The following is a 22,538-nucleotide window of genomic DNA, read 5'->3' as shown; positions in this document are numbered from 1 at the left end:
AAATAAAAATAAAAACAAGGGTCTTGTTTAGCATTAATTAATATTTTTTTTAATTTATTTAATTTATTTAATTTATTTAATTTAATTTATTTTATTTATTAAGAGACACTACAAATTTGTGAAGGTAAGTCATTTTAGCAGGTCCTTTTGTTGTCAAGGGGATGTATAATACCAGGTGTCACTTATAGTAATTCCATTGATATTTAACATTTCTACACAGTTTAAAAACATAGCCTAAACAGCAAACCCTTTTTGGGCTGGATACTGGTTAAAAAACAACGACACATCTTGCTGATCTTCTCAAGAAAACACAATGAATTGAGCAAAGAATTTTCTTTTGTTCAATAGTACTTTTTCAATTTCCCCCGAGCATACATTGTTAGTTATAGATCCTGTTGATATAACTTAAAGATGGAGAGAGTACACACACCTGAGGGCTGCACACACACACGCGCACGCACGCAAGTACACACACATGGTCAGCAGGTGCACACTCACTTGTACCTCCCTCTTCTCACGCGGAGGGGCGGGGCTTATTCTCACACCTTTACACACCTTCACCCTTGCAGCCAGTGCGAGTGGGTGTGGCCCATCGGGCAGGTTTGATGACACAACGCCGGAGAGCCTGACACACTCACACTCACCCTCACGGAGGAGAAGCCATGGGGAAGACAGGTGGAAGGGGAGACTTTGAATGGGTCTACAACGATCAGCCGCACACGTCCAGGAGAAAAGAGATACTGGGTAAGAACATGACGCAAAGGTCCAACATCCCTGAGCGAAGAGAGACACCTGCTGAGCTTCTGCCTAGTTAGTGTAGTAAGTTGAAGGGTGTGTGTGTGTGTGAGTGTGTGTGCGTGTGTACGTGTGTGTGTGTGAGCATGTGTGTTCTCACTATAAGATCGCAGCCGGTTAAACCTGTTCACTAGCCGTCGGTTAAGGAACCCTCAGACCGCAATGGACTCAGGGCAAGAGCAGAAACTCGAAGATAACACACAGTGGGATCAATCCCACACACACATCTATGGGAGTTACATATTTACAAATAGAAATACTAGTTGTGCAAGTAGAACAATTCTTACTGAACAGTACATTTTTAAACGTAAATTGTGAAAATAGGATGTATATCAATTTATGTTTCATAGATTACAGATAACAGTGCCAGAGAATGTCCATTAACTTCATTGCATTAGTATCTTGATGTTTTTTATTGATTTATTTAATTCTCCTCCCCCTAGAAAGAGAGACGCATTTCAATTACATATACAATTTCAATGTAACTTTATTATACAAGTTCAATGTGAAGTGTCACATTCAATGACATTTTCCATCATGTTGAGTTAGTGTGAATAAATCAAATAACTCGAGCGATTGGATAAAGTAATATTAAATGTAGATGTAAATATTTACAAGTTTTATGTGTAAGCTCAAGTTTATGAAATCAAACTTATACATAAATATATAAATCAAACACCAGTTTAAGGTATAAGTTAAACTTGTACATAAACATTTACGATTAACACAATTTTTATGTACGAGTTGCATTTTATTTAGTCACATATTTTTGGTGGGAGTTATTTGATTTACTCCCACCAACTCAACATGATATAAAACTCTTGATTAAATCTGACCCTTTACATTGAACTTGTGTAATAAAGTTACATGGAAATTTAAGGCGTAATTGATTTAAGTCAACGTTTAGGGGTCATTATTATTTCAGGCGTAGTGTCTCTGTCTCTGTTGCTTGAAAGGTTTCACACAAGTCCTATACCTGTTGGCTTTTGTGTAAACGAGCCCCCCAGCCCCTGTTGTCTATACTCTCTGTGACTTTCTGTTGAAAGCAGGTGCAGCTGACAATGCCTCTGAGCTCGCTAGGTAACAAGACTCACTCCTTGCACATGACAAACATAGAGACACAATGGCATGCATCGAATGAGGGGAGAGGCTTTGTTAAGAGTCAGGGGATCAGGATATTTATATTAATCATCCTTCATATTTTCTCTCTTCACCTCAAGGGTATGAAATCCTTATGGAAAAACAGGCACTTTTTACTATCTGACCCATCATGGAATTCAGTATAAATACTTTCTAAAGCTGTTGATGTATATTTGATTCCGGCTTTGTCCATGACTGCTCTGGTGTGAAAGAGGATGAAGGGATGTTTGACGCCACCGAGCCCTGAATTATTAAAGAGTAGTTTTGTTGAATCACCCCTCAGAGGCGTGAATGACAAAGGTCACTCCGTTTAGCATGATCATGTGCTGTGTTTTGACTGACAGGCGGTGTCATGTCTTGAATGGCTCCTTTTTGGCGAGTGGGTAGGTGTCGGCTCGACTCGATTATTCGGCCATGGAAAATGATTTTGTTCCCACTTAACTGCAGTCGGATCGATCTTGTTAAGCTTTTCTAGAAAATGTTAGCTTCATGTTTTTAATGGACGCTTTGACTCATAGGGTGCAGCCGAATCTCCGATGGTTCCTGGTTGACACTTGAGGCTGAAACCCGAGTGTGGTACAGTACGTCTACAGTGAATGAAATGAATTGTCTTCCCGGGGACAGTGCTGTTGAAATCCAGTGATGGCTGTACACCATTTTCTGCGCTGTTGATTTAAGCAGTTTGAACAATCTCCTTTTATGGTGTCCGGTTATTTATTTAACTTTACAGTTGAGTGGGCTGGGCCTCCGATGCCAGAGAAAGGGCCACTCAGTAAAATGACATGAGGAGCTGACGCATGAGGTCAAATATTACTGCAGAATAAAAAACGGGCGTTGTCACAGCCAATTTAGTTTTAAATGTCGTCAAACTTAAACTGAATAACTACGTGTGGCAGAGAAGTCACAAGCTCAGGTCATCCTAACCTTTCAGTTGCTAGGGCGAGTCCACTTTGCATACGGCCATATAATGTGAAAGTGGGTTGAACGCCTATTTGCATGGGTTATCATCTGCTGGTGGATACTATTGTTCCCCTGATGCATGCTGGGAGTGACTCGTCACCTGTGATCCTGTATTGTGGAGTTTCTGACCTTCTGCACCAAATCTCTTCAGATCACATCCTGTAAGATCTGTGGTATGTGTTGTAAAGATCTTTTGCGCTCGTGTCTCCCCGAGATTCGTGTCCCTCAAGAAAACCAACACCTCTGCCAATTAAAAGTGACTTGTCAGCAGGCTCCTCCCAGGAGAAGCACTCGCACCTCACAGTACGCTTGACTCTGTTGTTTTGAGATTCAGAGTATCGAGATACGGTGCGACACGGTGAAACGAATGAGATCAAGAATTTAAAATCAACTTGTTAACGACTGGTAAACAATCGCTCTGCTGTATGATGGATACTTTGTTTCCTTTAATTAATAAGTGGCCTTGACATCACTTCCCCCCTTTTTCATTTGGTTCCTTCTACTGCCTTCTTCTTTTCAACCCGCTACCCTTTTCTCCGAACCATTAATTACTCTACTTAACTACTTCCTTCTTTTTCTATTAACTCTGACTCTCCAACCATGCCCCATTTCATCCCTCTTTCTTCCTGCCTCTGTCCTTAGCCAAATATCCAGAGATCAAGTCCCTGATGGGTCCGGACCCCCAGCTGAAGTGGGTAGTATCAGGCATGGTCCTAAGCCAGCTCCTGGCCTGCTACCTGGTCCACACCCTGTCCTGGAAGTGGATCTTCTTCTGGGCTTATGCCTTCGGAGGCTGCATCAACCACTCCCTGACTCTAGCCATCCACGACATCTCTCACAATGTGGCCTTCGGCAACAAGCTGGCCAAGTGGAACCGCTGGTTCGCCATGTGGGCCAACCTGCCCATCGGGCTGCCCTACTCCGCCGCCTTCAAGAAGTATCACATCGACCACCACCGCTATCTGGGAGGCGACCAGCTGGACGTCGACATCCCCACGGACTTAGAGGGATGGTTCTTCTGCACCCCGGCCAGGAAGGTTGTGTGGCTCTTCCTCAATCCGCTTTTTTACGCCCTGCGCCCGGTGTTGGTCAATCCTAAACCAGTGGGTCTGCTGGAAATCCAGAACGCTGTGGTGCAGCTCGTGACAGATCTAATCATCTACTATCTATGGGGGCTGAAGCCCATCGTTTACCTCATTGCAGGATCCATCCTGGGTATGGGACTGCATCCATTCTCTGGACATTTCATAGCTGAGCATTACATGTTCCTGAAGGGACATGAGACCTATTCCTACTATGGACCACTGAACAAGCTCACCTTCAATGTGGGCTATCACATGGAGCACCATGACTTCCCCAGCATACCCGGCAGTAAACTACCTCAGGTGAGACCATGCGACTGTGATAAATCCTGACTGTACATTTCCAACAGGTCCATTTGTTCGTCCTCCCTGAGGCGTTAATTAGTCCAGCGTTACACAACCTCTCCTGCAGGCGTTTGCAGATAAGACTCCTGTCTCCTGTCTTTCAGAGGCTAAACAAAAAGACAGGTATCAGCAAATGCCACGTCACATTCTTTTCTATCGACTGCAGATATTTATTAAAAGGAAAAACCGAGGTTTTGTCACTGATTAACTGCTGCCTCAGAAGATTCAAAGAGCCTTTTGACACAGTTCACAATGACACTGATTCAACCAATCCAGGCGGTTTGGAAATCATGCTCAGGTTGATGAGCTATTTTTGTTCCTGGCAGAGCTGTTGTTGCTGTAAACTTTTTTTTCTGTTTAGAAACTTTTATACCATCAAGCGATATATATATTTTTCAATTACACAGAAAAATACGTAAAAAGCTCCTGCTCAACAAAGCAGTAAAATGTCTGCCTCAGTCTGCTCTTCCGTCTATATCTGATTCCTTAGTGAAATAAGCTGTGACGTTGAACTTGAATGCCACAGAGTAGTGCACACCTCCGAGTAGTCCCAGATCACATGTAGATTTACTAGTTCTAGAGTTGTTTTATTTTGGGATCTGCACCACATTGCACACACTCACAAACTTCAGTTCCCTAGATGTGCTGGATTATTTCATCTAGATCCATTTATTATTTCCTGAGAAATCAAGGGAAAGGTTGAACAATGTTGCAGACAGTGGGAAAAGTTTCTTATCACCAAATGTCACGGTAATCTGTCAAGTAGTTTGTGTGTAATGCTGTTAAAAACAAACATATTTACTTTCCTGTGTTTTCCATATGCAGGTCAAGAAAATCGCAGCAGAGTATTACGACTGCCTGCCTCAACACACTTCCTGGACCAGGGTATTATGGGACTTTGTGTTCGACGACAGCATCGGTCCCTATGCCAGAATCAAGCGGGAGTACAAGCTGAGCAAGCAGGGATAGAGCTGTGACGGAATGTGAAGTTCAATCGTCCCAAAAATAAAAGGACCGCAATGAAATTCTCTAGTTTAAAGCTTTTTCCATGTAGTGTGGCTGATACTGTATGTATTCATGTGATCTGTTGGGCCTTCTCATCTTAAATTAGCCCTGTCTGTTACGATATGGAAACCAATGTGCACACATCAGTTGCATACATACAGTTATTGGAGATCAGCACGTGCAGCCAGTGCTCTGTTATTTATTCAGACTTTTTATTCCTGCAATTAAGTGCCGGCCCGTTGTCACGACAATGTTATTTTCTTGTGTCCAGACAACACTGAGGAAGGCAAAAGGAAAATAGAATAACTGAAAAAAATCGAATTGTTTACCAACTTACAACATACCTGTACTGGTAACACACAGATGAATTTCTTTCTTCAAAGTAAAGTTATACAAATACCATAGCAACTGAAGTATTTCTCTTTACGGTTGGTAAACAATGTTATTTGTTCAGGGTAATATAATATATAAAAGGTAAACATTTCTCATTTCTGTCAAGGCAAAGGTTGTGTTTATCCTCAATCAGTTTTACGGAGCTGTCACTACCTCTGTCAGTTCCTCTCCGGCCCGGCAGCGTTACATTAGGCCCCTTCAATAATCCCCGCACGTGAGAATTAAAAGACTCACTTCACCAAATCTAATTTCCCGACCAAGCAGAACGGTGCCGAGGCGGAAAATGAGCGTTGAAACTTACCTTTCAGTAAGAAGAGCCTTTTCTCCAGTGACGCCCAATTCTACTGTGAACGGTTTGATTCTATCTACATTAAATTGAGATTAAAATCAGAAACAACGTACGATATCAAATCAAGTTGTCAATGAGCTCTAAGTGTTTGTTTTGGAGACTGTCGCGGCTGGTGAATGAACCGAAACATGCCGAGGTTCTTCTTGTGTTCACTTGTGCACTTTCTATATTTCCAGTAAGTTCATAGAAGACCACATTAAATTACTTTGGAGTGTTGCACTTTTTCTACTGATTTACCAGCAGCTGACGCAGCAGCAGCTCCTCAGACAGACTTATTAAAGCTTGTTTTGTCCATGCACTGTATAAACTATATTGTCTACGTGTTGTGATTGATACCATGATCTGATGTTTCTATTTAAATGACTAAGATATATAAAACAGTAAAAGATCCTTATAAGAATATGCTACAATGAAGATGATTGTTTGTGGTTGATTCGTCATGTGTCTGAACTTCAGATGTGAACTTTTCTATTATTTGTACATATGCTCACACACACACACACACACACTAAACAGCATATTGCGTAGATGTCGGACACGTCTTGTTTTCTGTTTGAATGAATTTACTTCCAGCTTTTTAAATCAGAACGTATTGAGAGCGGACAGGGTGGATAAAATGCAAACAACCCATAATCAACTGAATCCTTCCTGCAAAGACACATGTAGCTACCATCACACGGGCCAACAGTCACTTTCTGCACAGTCACTTCTATTCAAGATTTGCATATTGCCAGCCCCCCCCCCCCTTGTTTTTTTTCACATTGCTACCATTATCATGTTCAACATCTCATATATAGACAGGGGGAATCTTCATGGAAACAAACCACTGTAATAAATGTACCACCGTTTGCATTTTTATTTTATTTAAAAAAAAAAAAAATTTGTCTCTATTCGTCAACCCGGATAAAATAAAATAAACGAATCGACATAGAGATTTCATGCATACTTGGTCGGTTCACAAAGCATAGAATGGCTAATAAGATACCCTAGCACTACATTGTTTTATATCTAGGTAAAACTAGGTGGCACATTTACAGTTGTTGGCCTGTTCTGTGAACGATCCCCAAGTTTCAATGATCTCGCACATCTGAGACGAACGTGTTCCTCAGTCCCACTGGAGTTGTAGAGCCAGAGTGCGTTATTCGATTACTCGCCAGAAGAATCGTTTGCTCGTTTGTAAAACGTTGAACGTAGAAGGAGGAGGTCATTCAAGTGGCTAATTGTCGTTCACACATTAACATGTTTTTCCATTACCTCTGGAGAGAAAAGGTTGGACACACAACATCAGTATGAACAAGGTCATAAAAAGCCCGTTTTTTTTTAAATACGCCAGTTGAGGCCAGGTGAGTCTGCAGCACCGTTTCGCCCATATTGTGCTTTTTATCATCAAATTTTTAGGGATGAATCCCAAAAAATAAAATAAAAATAGAAAATAGAAAAGGCTGACATAAATGGTGTGCAAGATTCCTTTCTCCTTCTATTATATCATTAAAATACTCATTGTCGTCCACAGCATCATCATTATCACCACAGTTTTTAAATAATAAAACAGTAAAAACATAGAAAACAAAAAAATATTTTCTTCTTAAGACTGAACAGAGAACAAAGAGTTGCAACACCGGGCTGACTGAGTCTGTCGTAGGTGCACAGAGAGGACACAACACCGAACCCAGCACTAACGTCCGTCAATCCCTCCGCTTGTCTTTCAGTTCATCTTTCAATCCTCTGTTTAGTTCATCAGTCCTGTCGTCATTCTTTGTCCGTCCATTTCTCATGACCTCCTCTCGTCAATCCTTTCTCGCTCGTCAACGTTTTTTCTTCCCTTTCTGTTTTTCGCTGTCCAGCAGACTCCAATGTTGGCGCAACATCTCTGCAACTTGCATCGTGGCATCGCAAGCTCCCAGAAACGTTGAGAGAACATTCCTTGGTCCTCGTGTCTGTGCATCTGCATGTCCGTCCTCCTCTCGCTCCTCCTCTCGCTCTCCTCCGATGGGGCTCAGGTGAGATTAGGACGTACTGATTCTACCGATTTCTTGTCTGATGGCTGGAAGGAAAGAACGCAGCGTTTAGGAGGAGGATTATGTCGACTCTGCAGCATAAAGAGAAGCTTTGCCTGGGTCGGCCATTTGGTTTGTTCATATAATGGATGTCAGCTCATTTTTTAATATGAGAATTCAGGTTTAAAAAAAACTGGTGTCTGTCAAAGATAAAGATTGAACAGGCTGCGTGCTACTAGATGCTCAGCACTGATCGCTTTACAATGCTCACCATTTATGATTTCGTCTTTCACCTTATGCAGTTCGCGTACAACTTCGTCCAAGATTTCCTGCAAAGCAAAACCTGCCTGTGAGTTTTACAGGGAGTGTAAAAATCATAAAAGTTTACTAAACCCATCAAAAATTCACGAAACGACACAGAGGAGAATTACACCGACCTGTTTCATCCTGTCAAACTCTGTGTCTGATTCACTCGTGCTGCCAATGGGTCTCACCCTGCAACACACAGACGCACACAAAACTATTATAAGACTGTGTATTTAAGGGGAGGTGCACTGTTGTTAAAAGTTACCACAGTTTTGACTCTTCCTGTGATAGCAATACTGATAACGTCCTAGTGCGTGAAGTGCAAAGGATTCAATTCATTCTGATATATAAATATAAATCCCTATGGTTAATGCCAGACGGTCCCTGTCTGTTTCATTTCATCGATTTATTATACGATCTGTCTTTCTCCCCTCGCTCCTCCTCTTATTTGCAGACCTGGAAACCAGTGAGGACTTTTCTGCAGAGTTGGATCGTTCCCATGGCTTCTTCACACCATCTAGAGAGGAGAGGAGGAAGACATGAGATGAGGGGGTGGCTCCAGGAATTATTTTTCACTTTCTCGAACACTATGAGATAGGACGTTTTTGAAACATTTCATTGATTCTTTAGAGAAGAATTCAAGGATGTTGATGTGAACAAATATCTGACATGTTTAGAGTGTGTGAAATTTGGTGAAGATCCGGATCTAGTGAATTTAAATGTGTTTCATAAGGGGACTGTTGGGCCTTGGCGGAGTTATGGCTTCTATTAAATGCCTATCTAGTCGCAAATCCAGTTCGTATATATAAATATATGGTAAATATATATATATATATAATTATGTGGTGGAAGAATTGGTCTGTACCTGTTGAGTTCTGACCAGGCCCCCGACCACCGGAGTCATCCTGCAGGAAAGAGGAAAAAACAGATGATAACATGAACAAGACAAAAATCGAAACATTCTTTAAAATACACTTCTTCAATTTAAGAAGAGTTCGACGAGAGCATTGATTCCTTTCTTGTCTAAACGCTACTTATAATAAAGCCACCATGAAAGCGGCTAGCTTAGCACATAGAGTGGAAAGAGGAGGAACAGCTAGGGAGGCTTTGTGTGAAGTTAACTCAATAAATCCGCCTCCCAGCTCCTCTAAAGCTTGTAATTTAAGCTTTCACCATTATTTGCAGTCAGAAAATGCTAATAACTATAATGTTATTATGAATTAACCATAAGCAGAACTACATGATATATGATGATACATCTGGTGACCTGAAATAAAAAAAACTTACCTCATCAGGTTTCTCTGAAGCTTTCCGTCTGTGAGGGCAGAATGTGGACATGAGCAAACAGTGAGATCATAAAGATAAATCATTGACTTGCACACAAGGATCATTACCAGGAGGAGATATAAGAAATATGAAAAAAAAATTCCGAGGAAATCTAGTTTGAAGGGAAGGTGTGTGTGTGTTTGTGTGTGTGTGTGTGTGTGTGTGTGTGTGTGTGTGTGTGTGTGTGTGTGTGTAGCTGTTTGACCTGCGAGCTAGTAAGGCATTCATCTCCTGCATCAGTCCCTCCCCACCACCACCACTGCCACCACTAGACCGGTTGGAGTCACTTTTTCCTCCAGACCCAGGCGGACTGCTTTCCTCCTGAGGAACACATGATAAAACAAGTTTTAGTTTACTCTCTCCATTTTCCAGAATTAAATACTGATTCAATAAAACTAGAAATACAACCTTGTGTTTATAAACCTCTGTCACCCAGTGCAGTTTTTCAGACTCATATGAGGCCACCGTGACCTCTGACCTTTGACACACTGAAATCTAAGCAGCTCATCTGTGAGTGTAATTGAACCGTTGTGGCAATTTGAAAGTATTGTCTCGAGGCTTTTATGAGGTAACACATTTCCGAGGGAAAAGAAAGTAACTCAGCCTCTGACAAGCAAATTGTAAAAAGTTCATCTGAGAGTCCAAGTTAATGTCTGTACGGAATTTGAAGAAATTCCCTCTGGGCATTCCTGAGATATTCTGTTCATAAGTAAACAAATGTGCTTTGTGAGGTCAGTGACCTTTGATCAGTTCATTTAGTTCCTGAACATTCGCTGAACATTCGAACTGAACATTCGCACCAAATTTAAGGAGAAGTTCCCTTGAGGCTGAGATATCTTGTTCATAGGAATGGGACGGACTGACGGACAATCTAAAGACACAAAACCTTGGCTGCTGGCTGTCCCTGGCACGGACTCATAAACATGTGTGGATAAACCTCCTGAGGTTCAACCAGGGAGTCTCACCCCGTGTACTTTACGTAGTTTGGCTCCAGCCAATGCTGCAGCCAGTCCTGAGAGTTGCTGCTGGCCCCCGGGCGGCCCCCCAGGAGGCCCTCCACCAGTGGGCAGCGGAGGGGGCATGGGTGGGGGCACTGCCATCGGGGGCGGTGGACCCGGTGGAGGGGGGGGTGCTGGAGGGCCAGCAATGGGTGGTGGAACTGCAGAAGGAGGGGGCGCCACAGAAAGCATACCTGCAGAGACAGGGGGGCCTGGGAGGAGCAGAATTACACATCAGTTAATAACTCAATAAGTGCACTGACCATTTTTTCCGCCTTTGGAAGATTGATAAAGCATCATCTCAGGAAGCTGCTAGTGGAAGGTAGCTAGGTCATTCAGAGAACAGGGTTTTCCACTGGGAGATGGATACTGACTGTTCAGTCAATTTAATTTTGTTTAATTTTGTGAAAAACAAATAGAGACTTATTAAATGGACTAATTTCCAAGTTGCAATCATTACTTTCCCCATATTCTGATTTATCTTTTTGTTCAAGCTCAATCATCTCATAGTAATTAATTAACTAAAATATCCAAGACAGCTTAAGTTTAAGCTTTACTATGATCCATTGCACAATGTGTCTGTATATATATTATATTAAAAGAGCCACAGCTTGGAATATATTTAACTGTGACATAAAAGGGACAAAAGGTTGAATTTAAGTAATTAAAGCATGTTTCAAAGGTTGTTTTGCAGGATGAATTTCAGAGCATAATTAATAACTGAAAAAACAAAGCTGTCTGGAGGTATTGTATCGCAGCACGTTGGAGTTAAACTATTGACTGAGATTTAAATGTGACTTTAGGTTGTTAAAATCCAATTCAAGTGAATATACGAGGAGCTGAAGCAGTTTTTTTTTTACATAATCCGTAATCCTGGAGGAATTAGGTGAGTTATTATAATCTTAAAGGAACTCATCATATTTTAAAACCCCTGCAGTTTCTTTCTGGGTCAAGTCTACAAGCCAGCACTGCGTCCATCCTCCTGCTTTCAGGAGATGTTTGTCTTCCCTCTGATGTTTTCACTAATTAAAACACTTGCTGACATGGCAGGACCAAAATATTGAATTTGCACTGCTTCTATGTTTCGTGTCAAAAGAAAGATCACAGGTGTATATATCTGAACAACGCCTGGATTCCATTTAGCTGCGTCAGTTTCAGGCTCCTGGTGTTGTGCAGACTCACAACACACAGTCATGGCCGAATGCTACAACTGGACAGAACCGAGCCGTCGTTAATTTAATGTTAGTAGTAACCTGGGCTCTTTCTTCTTGACAAGTCGAAGGCTGGTTGTTCTTGTGCTAAAGTTATTTACAGAAGCTAGTGCAGAACAAGCCTTTCGATGGTTTAAATTGATGTTTTGATATTTACTTTGTAACCTTTTTGCTTTTATTTATTATCTAAAAAGGCTGAATGAGTTAATCACTGTTTGATTTACAGGTTCTACAAGCCCACACAGGTTTTTCCTATTCCTCTGGCCTGGATTAGGCTATATCAGTGATAACAGTTATCTCGCCCTATAGGTCTCGCTCTATAGGTGCAGCAGGGTGGGTCCGGTCAAGTTCACACCCTCACAATCCTGAGAGGAGACGTCATCGAGCAACATAAGTACAAACATCTGTGTGGGTCTCTATCGTGTTCTGCTCCCACTCACACACACATTCACACAAACACTACACAAGAGTAACAACCCTCTGCTGAGAGACGTCCTCCTCCTCTCTCCTCCTCATACTTACTGCTGATGGCCATGGGGGCCTGCTGGGGGATGGGGGAGGGGGTCTTCTTGGGCGAGCCCCCGTCAGACATTGCAGTGTAAGAGGGGGGTGAGGAGGAGGAGGAGGTAGTGGTGGTGAGGGTCTGGGCCTGATGGTGGTACACCTGCTGCTGCGGTGGTGGTTGTTGATGTTGTAGTTGCTGGTGCTGCTGAGGGTGGAAGGTGGATGGGTACTGGGGTTGGTGGCTGGGGGCAGGGCCTGGGGCTGGCTGACCTATCAGAGGAGGCAGGGGGGCGGCCTCGCAGAGCTGAGGGTTGTGTTGGAGATGCTGAGAGTGAGGGGAGTAATGGTCGTCTGGCTGGCCGTTGGAGTGAGGGTGGGGCTGGTGCTGGGGGTACTGTTGGTGAGGGCTTGTCATGGTGCCCGGGTCACGAGGTGGGGGCTTCATCCTTGTGCTCACGGGCGGGAGCGGGTGAGCCATCGGGAGAACGGGCTGTGGGGGCAAGCTCTGCTTCACAGGCATGGCCATCATGATTGGAGGGGAGCAGGAGGGGGGCATCTGGGCGTACATTTGCTGCAAATGAGAGGCGGACCAGGTGCCGTGTTTAGGGGGGAGCATGAAGTCTTGTTGCTGCTGTTGGAGGTGGAGGTGGCGGGCTGCGGAGGGAGGAGAAAGGGGGATCTGACGGACCTGTCGGCCCAGCGTGGCCACTCCTGCCTGGACTGGGGAAAAAGCTGAGGCAAGCGAGGTGGAGAGCTGGGAGGAGAGCTGGGCCTTGTCCCTAGCAGCCCCTGCCTCTCTCTCCTGAGACGGAGAGGAGGAGACCGAGGTGGGCGGGGAGGAGGCCACGCGGACATAGGAGGGTGGCAGTGTGCTAGCTCTGTACTGTCTGTACTCGGGAGGGGTGTCTGGGTGAGTGACAGGAGTGGAGACTTTATATTGGAGAGTGGAAACGACTGTGACGGGCAGAGAGAGAAAGACAGAGAGAGAGAGAGAAAGAGAGAGAGAGAGAGAGAGAGAGCGAGAGAGCGAGAGAGAGACAGAGAGACAGAGAGAGAGAGAGGGAGAGAGAGAGAGAGAGAGAGAGGAGATGCAAACGAAGAGGAGGACGACGAAGGAGGGCAACAAACAAAGGAAAACAGAAAAGAGAAAAACGTGAGAAGAATGAAAAGCAAACAACTGATCAACCAAGCAAGATGAGAAAATCAGGAGCAATCCAAAAAACAGAAGCTGGCAGCAAATAAGAAATAATCAAAATAGCATAAAAAGAACAAGCGGCAGAATGCAACATGACTGAGCCATGATCAAGAAGCATATGGCATTTCGCCCCCCAACAGTAGCTGGAAGAAAGAGATGGTAGTGCAGCATGTTGCAGGGACAGAGGGGGAGAGGGGGGAGGGGGGTACTGATATCACCACTGACAGCAGGGACAGAGGAGGATGTTGAATTCTGTGTGTGTGTTTGAGAGGCAAACTTGAACACTTGTATGTGTGCACAGATTCAAAAAAGCTCGAGGGCACACGGACTGTGGGAGTAGTGGTGGAAACTAAGGCCTGGAAACACCTAACACAAACAACACTGGGGAAGCCTGTTCACCTGCCGGAGCCAACGGATGCAGGGTCTGGAATCTCTGGTATTTATTCATGATAAAATCCCCTGTTTGCTTTGTCAACATACAGAGTGCTTCACCCGACCCAGCACTGATAGGTTCTCTCAAATAAGATAAACAAGGGCGAGCAAATACCCATTTACTGATAGTTTGAATGTGCCGCATTATATATTTTTTTGCCTGTTTGTCTGAAATGTTTGTGTAGCTCGGAGCAGACGCCGCGCAGCCTTCGGTCTCCAGAGCAGCGTGTGTGTGAGAGCGTGTGTGTGTGTGTGTCCATACAGCTGGGTGTGGGTTCTTTTGTTGTGGCCTCACCTGATCCTGATGTCCGTCGCTCCCTCTCCTTGTGCGCCTGCATCTGATGCTGCTCCATCATCCTGGGTAACACAGGGATGTCTGAGTTGTTAAAGTCATTCAATTTTTTTAAAATAAGGAGGAGGTTTTGTAGGGATTACAGTGCTTCAAAGATGACCATGATGCTTTAGTTTTGTGTTGCCAGTCTCATCCTCTAAATCATTTTTTAGCTTTTGGAACAATTATGGCTAGAATATGATATTGAGAATTGTTTTGAATTGTATTTATCTCTGTAAATCATCTGGTGACCCTCCTTCTGTGTCTTACGAGCCCCTAGGAGTCCTGACCCCTAGTTTGTGTACCTACAAAAAAAACTGGGATTGATTTTTACATCAATGAACTGATCAAACTAAGACGTTTTGTGTGTGTGTGTGGCAAAAACCTGGTATAGTTAGTCCACCTATTTACGTCAACTGGGTTTCCCTACCCTGTTTCCAGTAAACCACTTTTGATCCACATTTGTGATTTTTCATATTTTTTATGTTTGTGTTTTTCTTCATCTCTGCTCTTGTCTTCAGCAGAGAAGGTTGAGGGAACTCGTACCTCCTCTGGGCCTCACTCTCCTCTGAGGACGGCCCATTTTGGCGCTGGACGACTGGACCTGGAAGAGACAAGGGAAGAGAAAAAAGATCCAAATCAATCAACAGTTTCTTTACAGTCTAAAGAAGCTGAAATAAACTTTCCTTTTAGCACAGAGCACAAGCTTTTTTTCAACACATGATTTCTAGGGCATTTTTGTCCGTATTGTCAAGACATGGTAAACGTGAAAAAGCGAGAGAGTGTGAGGAAGACCTGCAGCAAAGGGAAAGGTCAGAACTGAACTTTTTTCCTCTTCTTCATCCTCTGCTCTTTCCTGTCTGGCCTTGTTCTTTTACATCTTGTTTGCATTGATGCTCTCCCCCCGCTTCTTCCTCGTTACTTGTCTTTCTTTATCTTCTGGACACTAATCTGCTTCTCTCCCTCTATCATCCTTTGCTTTCCTTATTCTTTTCTCCCTCTTCTTACATCATCCTTCTTAGGGATATTTTTATACTTATACTAATACCTGATTTACCAACATGTCAGCTTAGCCTCGGTTTAATACCTCAAATTTCCTCCCTTGTGTATCTTTGTGTACAATATGCTACTTTTGTTTGTTAGATGCTGCAGCAGGTATGTTGTTTCAAATCGCTGCTTATTTCTAATAGGTATTATCATCTCTGTAATTATCCCACACTGTTGAAACATATGTTTTGTGCTTAAATGTAAAGGATTCAATTTGTGTGCTAGTGTATTTTAATATGGGCACAAATCCAAGAAATGATAATCATCTCATATGAACCAGTGGCATCAGTCATAACGCAGCAGCAGGCGTCATATGAGGTATAGACTTTGCCCCAGAGAGCCAACAATCTGTTTATAATGTAACTAGCTCAATATGTTGCCAACCACAGGAATCTCAACTGTAAACCACAGCAGGAAAAGGATCTCAGAGAGAGAGAGAGAGAGAGAGGGAGTGAGAGTGAGAGAGAGTGAGAGAGAGAGAGAGAGAAACAAAAAAACACTGCACAGGAAAAGATCACGGCTCCTAAAACAGAACCAAACAGATCCCACACAGATTCTAAAGAAATCCATGAGGAGACATAAAACCCCTTCAATAAAAGATGAATCATCAGTGTGTGAGTCACTGTGTCAACACGGTTTCATGGCGCTATGTCAACACGATAACAGCCTCTGCTGAATGTTAAATAATCAACATCAGCCACATGACCTTCTTAGGTTAGCACTTTGCTTGTTGACCAACTACAGACAGTCTTCAGCCGCCTCCTCACCCGAACCCTGGGGTGAGTTTTTAGACTCCATTCTGGGGCATCTATTAACAGGGCTGCGTCAGGGGGAGGGCACTTATCACATATCACCAGAATACCAGTCATTTAACTGCACCGCCCACTGTGTCATCCAGTACACCCATGGGTGATATTTCCGTTGGCTGTGACAGGGGCATGGATGGGAGTGTCGGGCGGGGCGATGGGGGCAGTCCACATGGAGGCAGAGCGACAGTACGGATCACACAGACGACTGAAAGAGAAGATTTGAACTATGCTGAATAGATTTTTTCTTTCTCTTTAATATATTTTCAAACTTCAGTCCTTTCCTAAGCTTTCATTTAGGTGGATCCTGTTAAAAGTTCTGGATCTAAATTAAGTTTTTAGATCACTATGAATAAGATGCTAAGAGGGAGTTGATATGTGAATGTGTCTGACACTGCAGGCTTTGTAATGACAGGCCCACTGCTCAACATTGGCACAATATTGTTCTTTACATTTTGTTGCAGAGACTCTATAGGAATATAAATCTACAGATGCAGTGAAAACCTCCTATGCTTCATGCACCTGCTGACTCTGCTCCAGACTTCAGGGATTCAGTGTTCAGACACATCCCAAGGCTTTTTATTAACACCTCACAAACCATCTGCAGACGTTAATGAGGCTCATGTGAAGGAGACAATTATCACCCTTTTTCACAGTGCTGCTGTGCGTAATGTGAATCCATGCATATGTGTGTGTGTGTGTGTGTGTGTGTGTATCTACTGCTAACATGGTGACTAGAGGTGCTCTGCTGTTGCCACGGGGAAGGTCAGAGAAGAACAGGAAGCTCAGGTGACGACAAGACCTGATCAGACTTGTAAGTCTTTTATCTCAGGAGACCACTGTGCATATGTGAGCCGTCTCAATGAAATCAAAGAGAAATCCATTATCCCTCACTGTTGTACTCCAGGAATATTCTTTCAGTAGATGATTAATGACAAACATCAGCCTCCTTAAAAGTTGAAGCACACAGAAACAGACAGATTTTACTTTTCTTTTAAGCATCCGTACGCCTTCCCTCAATGGCATTCTGATTTGCACTCTTCTGAATGATCTCCTCACATTTTCTGAGTTTATCCAGTGGTGAAGGTTTCCAGTTTCTTCCACATGAACTGCCAAAAATCCTTACAAAAATTACAAAAGCCCCTTCTTTTTAAGTTTTCAATACTTCAATACTAAATCTCTTTGTCAATAAACTTTTTACAGGCCAATGTGAGTTAAGAAAGTATAAATTATGTAATGAATGTCTTCGTCAACAGCCTCATTTTTCTTTTTTAAATGTGTAGACAAGTATGTGTCGAAATAAATAGTGAAGAGACACACATCAAAACTTCCTCGAGCACAAGGTGTCTTCTAATATCTAATTTCTTGAGTCCAAAACTCAAAGTTGTTGAGTTTAAAATTGATGGCAAATGAAAGCATTAAATGCTCTATAGATTATTGTTCTGTTAATTTAACTAATTTCTTTTTCGTTGTTAAAAAATAGTTGAAGCTCAAATTCCCTCTGTTCGCCGACAGCTTGTTTACATTGCAAACGTGCATTACAACTTCCCTCTACAGCACAACACTTACTGAGGGTGATGATGGCTGAAGAAACCCGCCTGAGGACACCAGGTGAAATCTCTGGGGTCAACATAGTGAGAAACTCTCCCTTAAGTATCCAACCAAAGTACCAGTGATGTTTCCAAATCCTTTTTACTATCAGTACCGTAAGGACCGGAAATAATCAAGACGTCAACGAGAAACTTTTCCTCACACAGACACACGTTTCCCCTGCAGGACCAGGCCCATCATGCTGCCATGTGAACGCAGTGGGCCACGACATCATGGCTCCTTATGGGATATTTTAGCCAAGAGTCACAAGGATGGGATGGGATGACACTCAGTTAAATACAAAACTTATAAGTGGCTCGTAACCAGAGCTGCTCAGAAGCTATTAAATAAACTCTTAGAGTATGCGTGACGTCAACTTCTAATACAGCTCAGGTCTGATCATGTATAAAGCTCATAAAAAAATTAAAACTGCTGAGTTGACTACAACTATAATAACGCTGCTTCCATGCTTTAAACAGTTTTATGTTTTACTTTGAAATGCTATGGGCGGTAATGAAACAGTGAAGCTGTAAATGGGGAAAACACGAGATGCAAACCAACGGCCTTAACGCCCTTCTCTCTTTCCACTCATTTCCTTTTTGTCTCCATCAGCTGTTGACTGGAGGTGAACATGTGAAAACAAACCTTTAAATGAGGATAAAATAACAACTTTCCACTTAGCAACCAGCCACAATTACTGTCTGAATTCTAGACCGCATCTGCAATTCGTGTCATGAACCAGCAGAGGGCAGTACAGCTTTGTTCAGTCCTATGAAACATAGGCTTTGAACATTGCAGCTACATGTGTACGTGTAATCAACAGTTTAGATTATTGTGTGACGCTTGAATGTGCTATTGTCAATCATCCTCCTTATGCTACTCTTGTCTATTCAATTTTTTTCCCGTTGTCTTTAAAAAGTAGAGTTTGATGAAGAACTGTTCAGTTTCTACATAGTCAAACTATGTAGAAACATTGTTTTGTTTTTAAAATTAGATTTGTATTGCTCACAGATTAGAGGTCGTAATTTGATGTGAAATCCTTCTGACATTCCACATACAAACATCACAGAGTCTCCCCCCCACCATTTCTCCATGGAGATGAAACATGACTCACTGAAACATTCAGAGAATGTCTTAGAACAACTTCATGGCCCGACAGAGAGTCCAACACAAACCAGGGTATTAGCGCCGCTCGTGGAAAATATTGATCATGGAGTGAATTTTTTTATTTAATGGATTAAAGAATAATTGGAGGTGGGAATTCAAATTATGCAGGATGAATTTATTCTATATACGTCATGAATCCTTACCTCCGCCGTCCGGTGAGCTGAGGACATTGAGGGCGAACAGCATGGCGTTGGAGAAGGTGGTGGCCTCCTCCTTACTGGCAAAGTTCAGCCCATAGACCTGGCGAGCGTCACGCCACTGATGGAAGGTCGGAGTGGCCTGATTGTACTTCAGGCCCTTCACTATGGAGTAGTTGATCACCACCTTTAATGCAAGAGAGCATGAGATGCTGTGAAGTCAAAGACGACAAGTTGCTGCAGACTTAACAACAATTTCTCTCAATGTTCATCATCAGCTGGTGTCGAAGGACGAGAAGGAGATTCTTGTTTGTTTTCTCCCTCACAATTGGAGATTTGACTACAGTGTCCATCTGCCTCACTGATGGTTTTATAACCCCAACAGAACCAGTGTGGTGATGGATGAGGATAAATAAGAACTAACTCTCACTACAATTATTCTACGATTTTCTTTAAATAAATGCAAGATCTTTTTCAGTTCGCTCAGTCATGAAAGATGAGCATCATGTTTTGGGGGAAGGGTTGACTCTCTTTACTGAGGGATCATAATTAAATCATATTAAACTAAAATTCCTCCATTAAATAACAGAAACAAACAAACATCTGCACTGACACAAAAAAGGGCCTCGCATCATGCTGTATGTTGAATCAGGGCAGGGCTGTTCATTTTATTCAACTGTAAAAACTCTCACTCTTTCGTATGCTATAGCAGCCAAAGCTGCATGCAGCACGGTGGTCGTCCCACAGCAAGAAGGTTCTTGGTTCAAATCCCTGTTAGGCCGAGCCCCCAAAGTCCAAAGACATGATAATTGGGGCTAGGTTAACTAGAGACTAAAGTTGTTTGTCCAAGAAGACGCCCGGATTTTTTCTTCTCTTGTGATTTAATGATATCTAAATGTCTTTAGTGATGAAACATTAAAAATGCTTATCTCAAGAAGGAGTGTTGAGATTATATGAGAATGACAACTAAACAATAACCAGAGTTTGTAATATTGATCCTTTTCATTGAGTCTCTCACCTGCTGGTCCTGCAGTTTGACGCCCACCACTCGGAAGGTGTTGTTGGCAGTGTTGTGGTAGATGTTGATGCGACTGAAGCCCTGCTGCCCGGGCTTAATGGGCACCCACTTCTTACTGGCATCATCGTAGACCATGACCGAGGCCCGCGCCTGGCAGATACTCTGTTCACTGGAGACAGAAAGAGGGACAAAGAAAGACGGTGTTAACATCATTCTGCTGGATGTGGAGGTATCGAGAGCCGGTTAATGTTATATACCGTTTCTTTATCCGGCATAAATGGGAATTGAGTGTTTTGTTACAAAGGTTTTCACAAGAATATAGATAATTATATCATCATTCAACAACAACATTTCATGTGTCCTTGCCAAGAAGATGTTGAAGGTATTCATTCTATTTTTATACCGGGTGCTGGATAATAGATTCAGTGGCGGAAAAAAATCATTCAAAGCTCCTACAACTTCATTAAGACTGAAAAAAGGAAACACGTCGGTTACCCTTTGCCACTGAAGGCCAGATTTCAAAGCCCAGTGATTTTACAAAGAATAATGAAAGAAGTCCTTCACGAGAAGCTAAGTTAAGAGATAAAAGCGAACGGAAGAGTAAATAACTGGAAAGTGGGTGTGATTGGGCGGCTCCTTTAATGGTTGAGAATATTGGATTATAGAGATGCCTCACTGCACTCTCTTACCCCTAAAATGTGATCAATGGATTAAAACCAATAAAAAAGAGTTAGGGTGTAATTATCTGGAGCTGAGGGAAGCCACACCTTTCTGCAGATAGCACTACAAGTGACCACTGCAACATAAACACACGCATACTGCCGGAATGTAGCAGCCTGTGCATACTGACAAGAGCGCGTGTTGCCATTTTTAAAAGCTATAAACAGGATGTCAACCTAAAGCTCAACCCTGGTAAATCCCCCTTTACTGTGGTGCGGTGGCATCTTTATACAGCACATGAAGAAGCGTGTACAGGAGGGTGTGCACGAGGTGTCGGGTAATGATAAAGTGTGTAAAAAACGCAAAAAGTGTTTGATCAGCAAACCAGCTGCAGACGCATTGGGTAAAACAGTCACATAAGCAATAAAACGGACGCATTTGGCACCGGACTCATGTGGCTTTATCACATCACAAATCACATCACAAAATGACCACCGACAGTATGACACAGCTCGAGCCATATGTGCCGTGTGTGAGACTACAGCTATGACCTCAGCACCACGTGTGCCTGGAGGTGTTAAAGCCGAGAGGCGACATGGACACGCAGAGGTGAAGTTAAACTGCAGAACCTGTGAAGTGTCTAAATGCTTCTCTGGTTTTCACCCCCGACACCTCGGGGAGCCACTCTCAGACGCACATTAGCAGGCTGCTGCCTTGAAGGCCAAGGAAAGCAAAGCGAGGGGCTTTGTTAATGTGCTTAGTGACTCTCAATAAACTATAGTGCTTCAATATCTGCAGGTCAACTGTAAAGCTGCTTTTCAGAAATAACCTGTATATGAAGAATGCAGCAAGACGTGGTTCAGGTCCGACACATTCACAACAACAGAGGAATTTCCAGAGCTTTCAGACGAGAGGGGGTGCCCGAGTAGAGGATGAAGGAGGCGGGACATGACGTATAAATTCTGCTGCAGATTTCACATGTTCTTGTTTGCAGCACATCGTCCCTTATCCACTTTTGTTTTCTGTCCAAGTTGACATCTTCATCTGCGTCTTCTTCGTGTCTGACAGCGCATGACATTTTCCTGCTGTATTCTCACGTCATTAAATGGTTAGATTAAAAGGTTCAGATGGACAGAAATTAATCAACGACTCAATAATATTTTGCAATGATGAGTTTTAGATTCGTCAGAACCCTTAAAAGACGTCACCCAGAGGAAACCTTTTATAATACAGAACACACGCTGTGCTTACAGAGTATGAATGAATGAATTGTTCCATCATCTTGACTACTGGGCCTGAAATTAATGAAATTATACAGTGAAGTTTTGTACTCGTAGTTATTTGCTACAAGTACATTAAAAACAAAAATGAAATAATAGTAATAGAAATGGCAAAAGCAGATATGTAAATCAATTGACACATGATCTTGTCTCTTGTCTCCAAGGCCCTGAGGATGCCGGTAACATTCAAATGCCAACATGTGACCACCCCCTCCTCCGACAACCTTTCTTCCGATGTGCTGCTCTGCAGGAGGAAGATGACATGACACCTGAGAGACCCCCCACCCACCGGACTGTACCAACCACATGGTTTGGTCTCATCCGGTTTCCTCTCACTTCCCTGCTATCGTCTGCTCTCCGGTTCCCCTGCGGTCGTCTGAACAGCCTCAAATAACTCAGCAGTGATGAGACAGCAGCTTCACATCCACCCTGCGTCTCCATCTTCTACACTTAATGGATGTTTA

General features: G+C 42.9%; 2 protein-coding genes across 2 annotated transcripts in view; one reads left to right on the top strand and one right to left on the bottom strand.

The window, feature by feature from the left end:
- Positions 1 to 576: 576 nt before the first annotated feature.
- On the top strand, positions 577 to 6,483 carry degs2 (delta(4)-desaturase, sphingolipid 2). The gene is made up of 3 exons (XM_053433755.1): positions 577 to 744; positions 3,538 to 4,280; positions 5,148 to 6,483. The coding sequence occupies exons 1-3, from the start codon at positions 663 to 665 to the stop codon at positions 5,289 to 5,291; spliced, it is 969 nt and encodes a 322-aa protein (XP_053289730.1). The 5' UTR covers positions 577 to 662; the 3' UTR covers positions 5,292 to 6,483.
- A 128-nt stretch (positions 6,484 to 6,611) lies between these two features.
- evla (Enah/Vasp-like a) overlaps positions 6,612 to 22,538 on the bottom strand; it is a 30,703-nt gene continuing 14,776 nt past the window's right edge. Inside the window, exons 2-14 of the mRNA XM_053433754.1 lie at positions 20,135 to 20,303; positions 19,123 to 19,303; positions 14,916 to 14,973; positions 14,334 to 14,395; positions 12,430 to 13,365; positions 10,664 to 10,908; positions 9,904 to 10,019; positions 9,660 to 9,687; positions 9,238 to 9,277; positions 8,829 to 8,889; positions 8,504 to 8,561; positions 8,338 to 8,395; positions 6,612 to 8,113 (exon numbers count right to left, since the gene is read on the bottom strand). Of these exons, the coding sequence (XP_053289729.1) occupies positions 8,076 to 8,113; positions 8,338 to 8,395; positions 8,504 to 8,561; positions 8,829 to 8,889; positions 9,238 to 9,277; positions 9,660 to 9,687; positions 9,904 to 10,019; positions 10,664 to 10,908; positions 12,430 to 13,365; positions 14,334 to 14,395; positions 14,916 to 14,973; positions 19,123 to 19,303; positions 20,135 to 20,303 (2,050 nt within the window). The 3' untranslated portion in view covers positions 6,612 to 8,075. The remainder of the gene's footprint in view (positions 8,114 to 8,337; positions 8,396 to 8,503; positions 8,562 to 8,828; positions 8,890 to 9,237; positions 9,278 to 9,659; positions 9,688 to 9,903; positions 10,020 to 10,663; positions 10,909 to 12,429; positions 13,366 to 14,333; positions 14,396 to 14,915; positions 14,974 to 19,122; positions 19,304 to 20,134; positions 20,304 to 22,538) is intronic.

Source organism: Pleuronectes platessa, chromosome 11 (genome assembly GCF_947347685.1).
Source record: "Pleuronectes platessa chromosome 11, fPlePla1.1, whole genome shotgun sequence".
Taxonomy (NCBI): domain Eukaryota; kingdom Metazoa; phylum Chordata; class Actinopteri; order Pleuronectiformes; family Pleuronectidae; genus Pleuronectes; species Pleuronectes platessa.
Note: the sequence above shows the minus strand (reverse complement) of the source record. Positions and strands in the feature narration are given on the sequence as shown.

Coding starts and splice junctions, on each gene's coding strand:
- degs2 (XM_053433755.1), top strand. CDS start 663: ATGGGGAAGACAGGTGGAAGGGGAGACTTTGAATGGGTCTACAACGAT. Junction 745..3,537: donor CAGGAGAAAAGAGATACTGG/GTAAGAACATGA, acceptor CTCTGTCCTTAG/CCAAATATCCAGAGATCAAG. Junction 4,281..5,147: donor CCGGCAGTAAACTACCTCAG/GTGAGACCATGC, acceptor TTCCATATGCAG/GTCAAGAAAATCGCAGCAGA.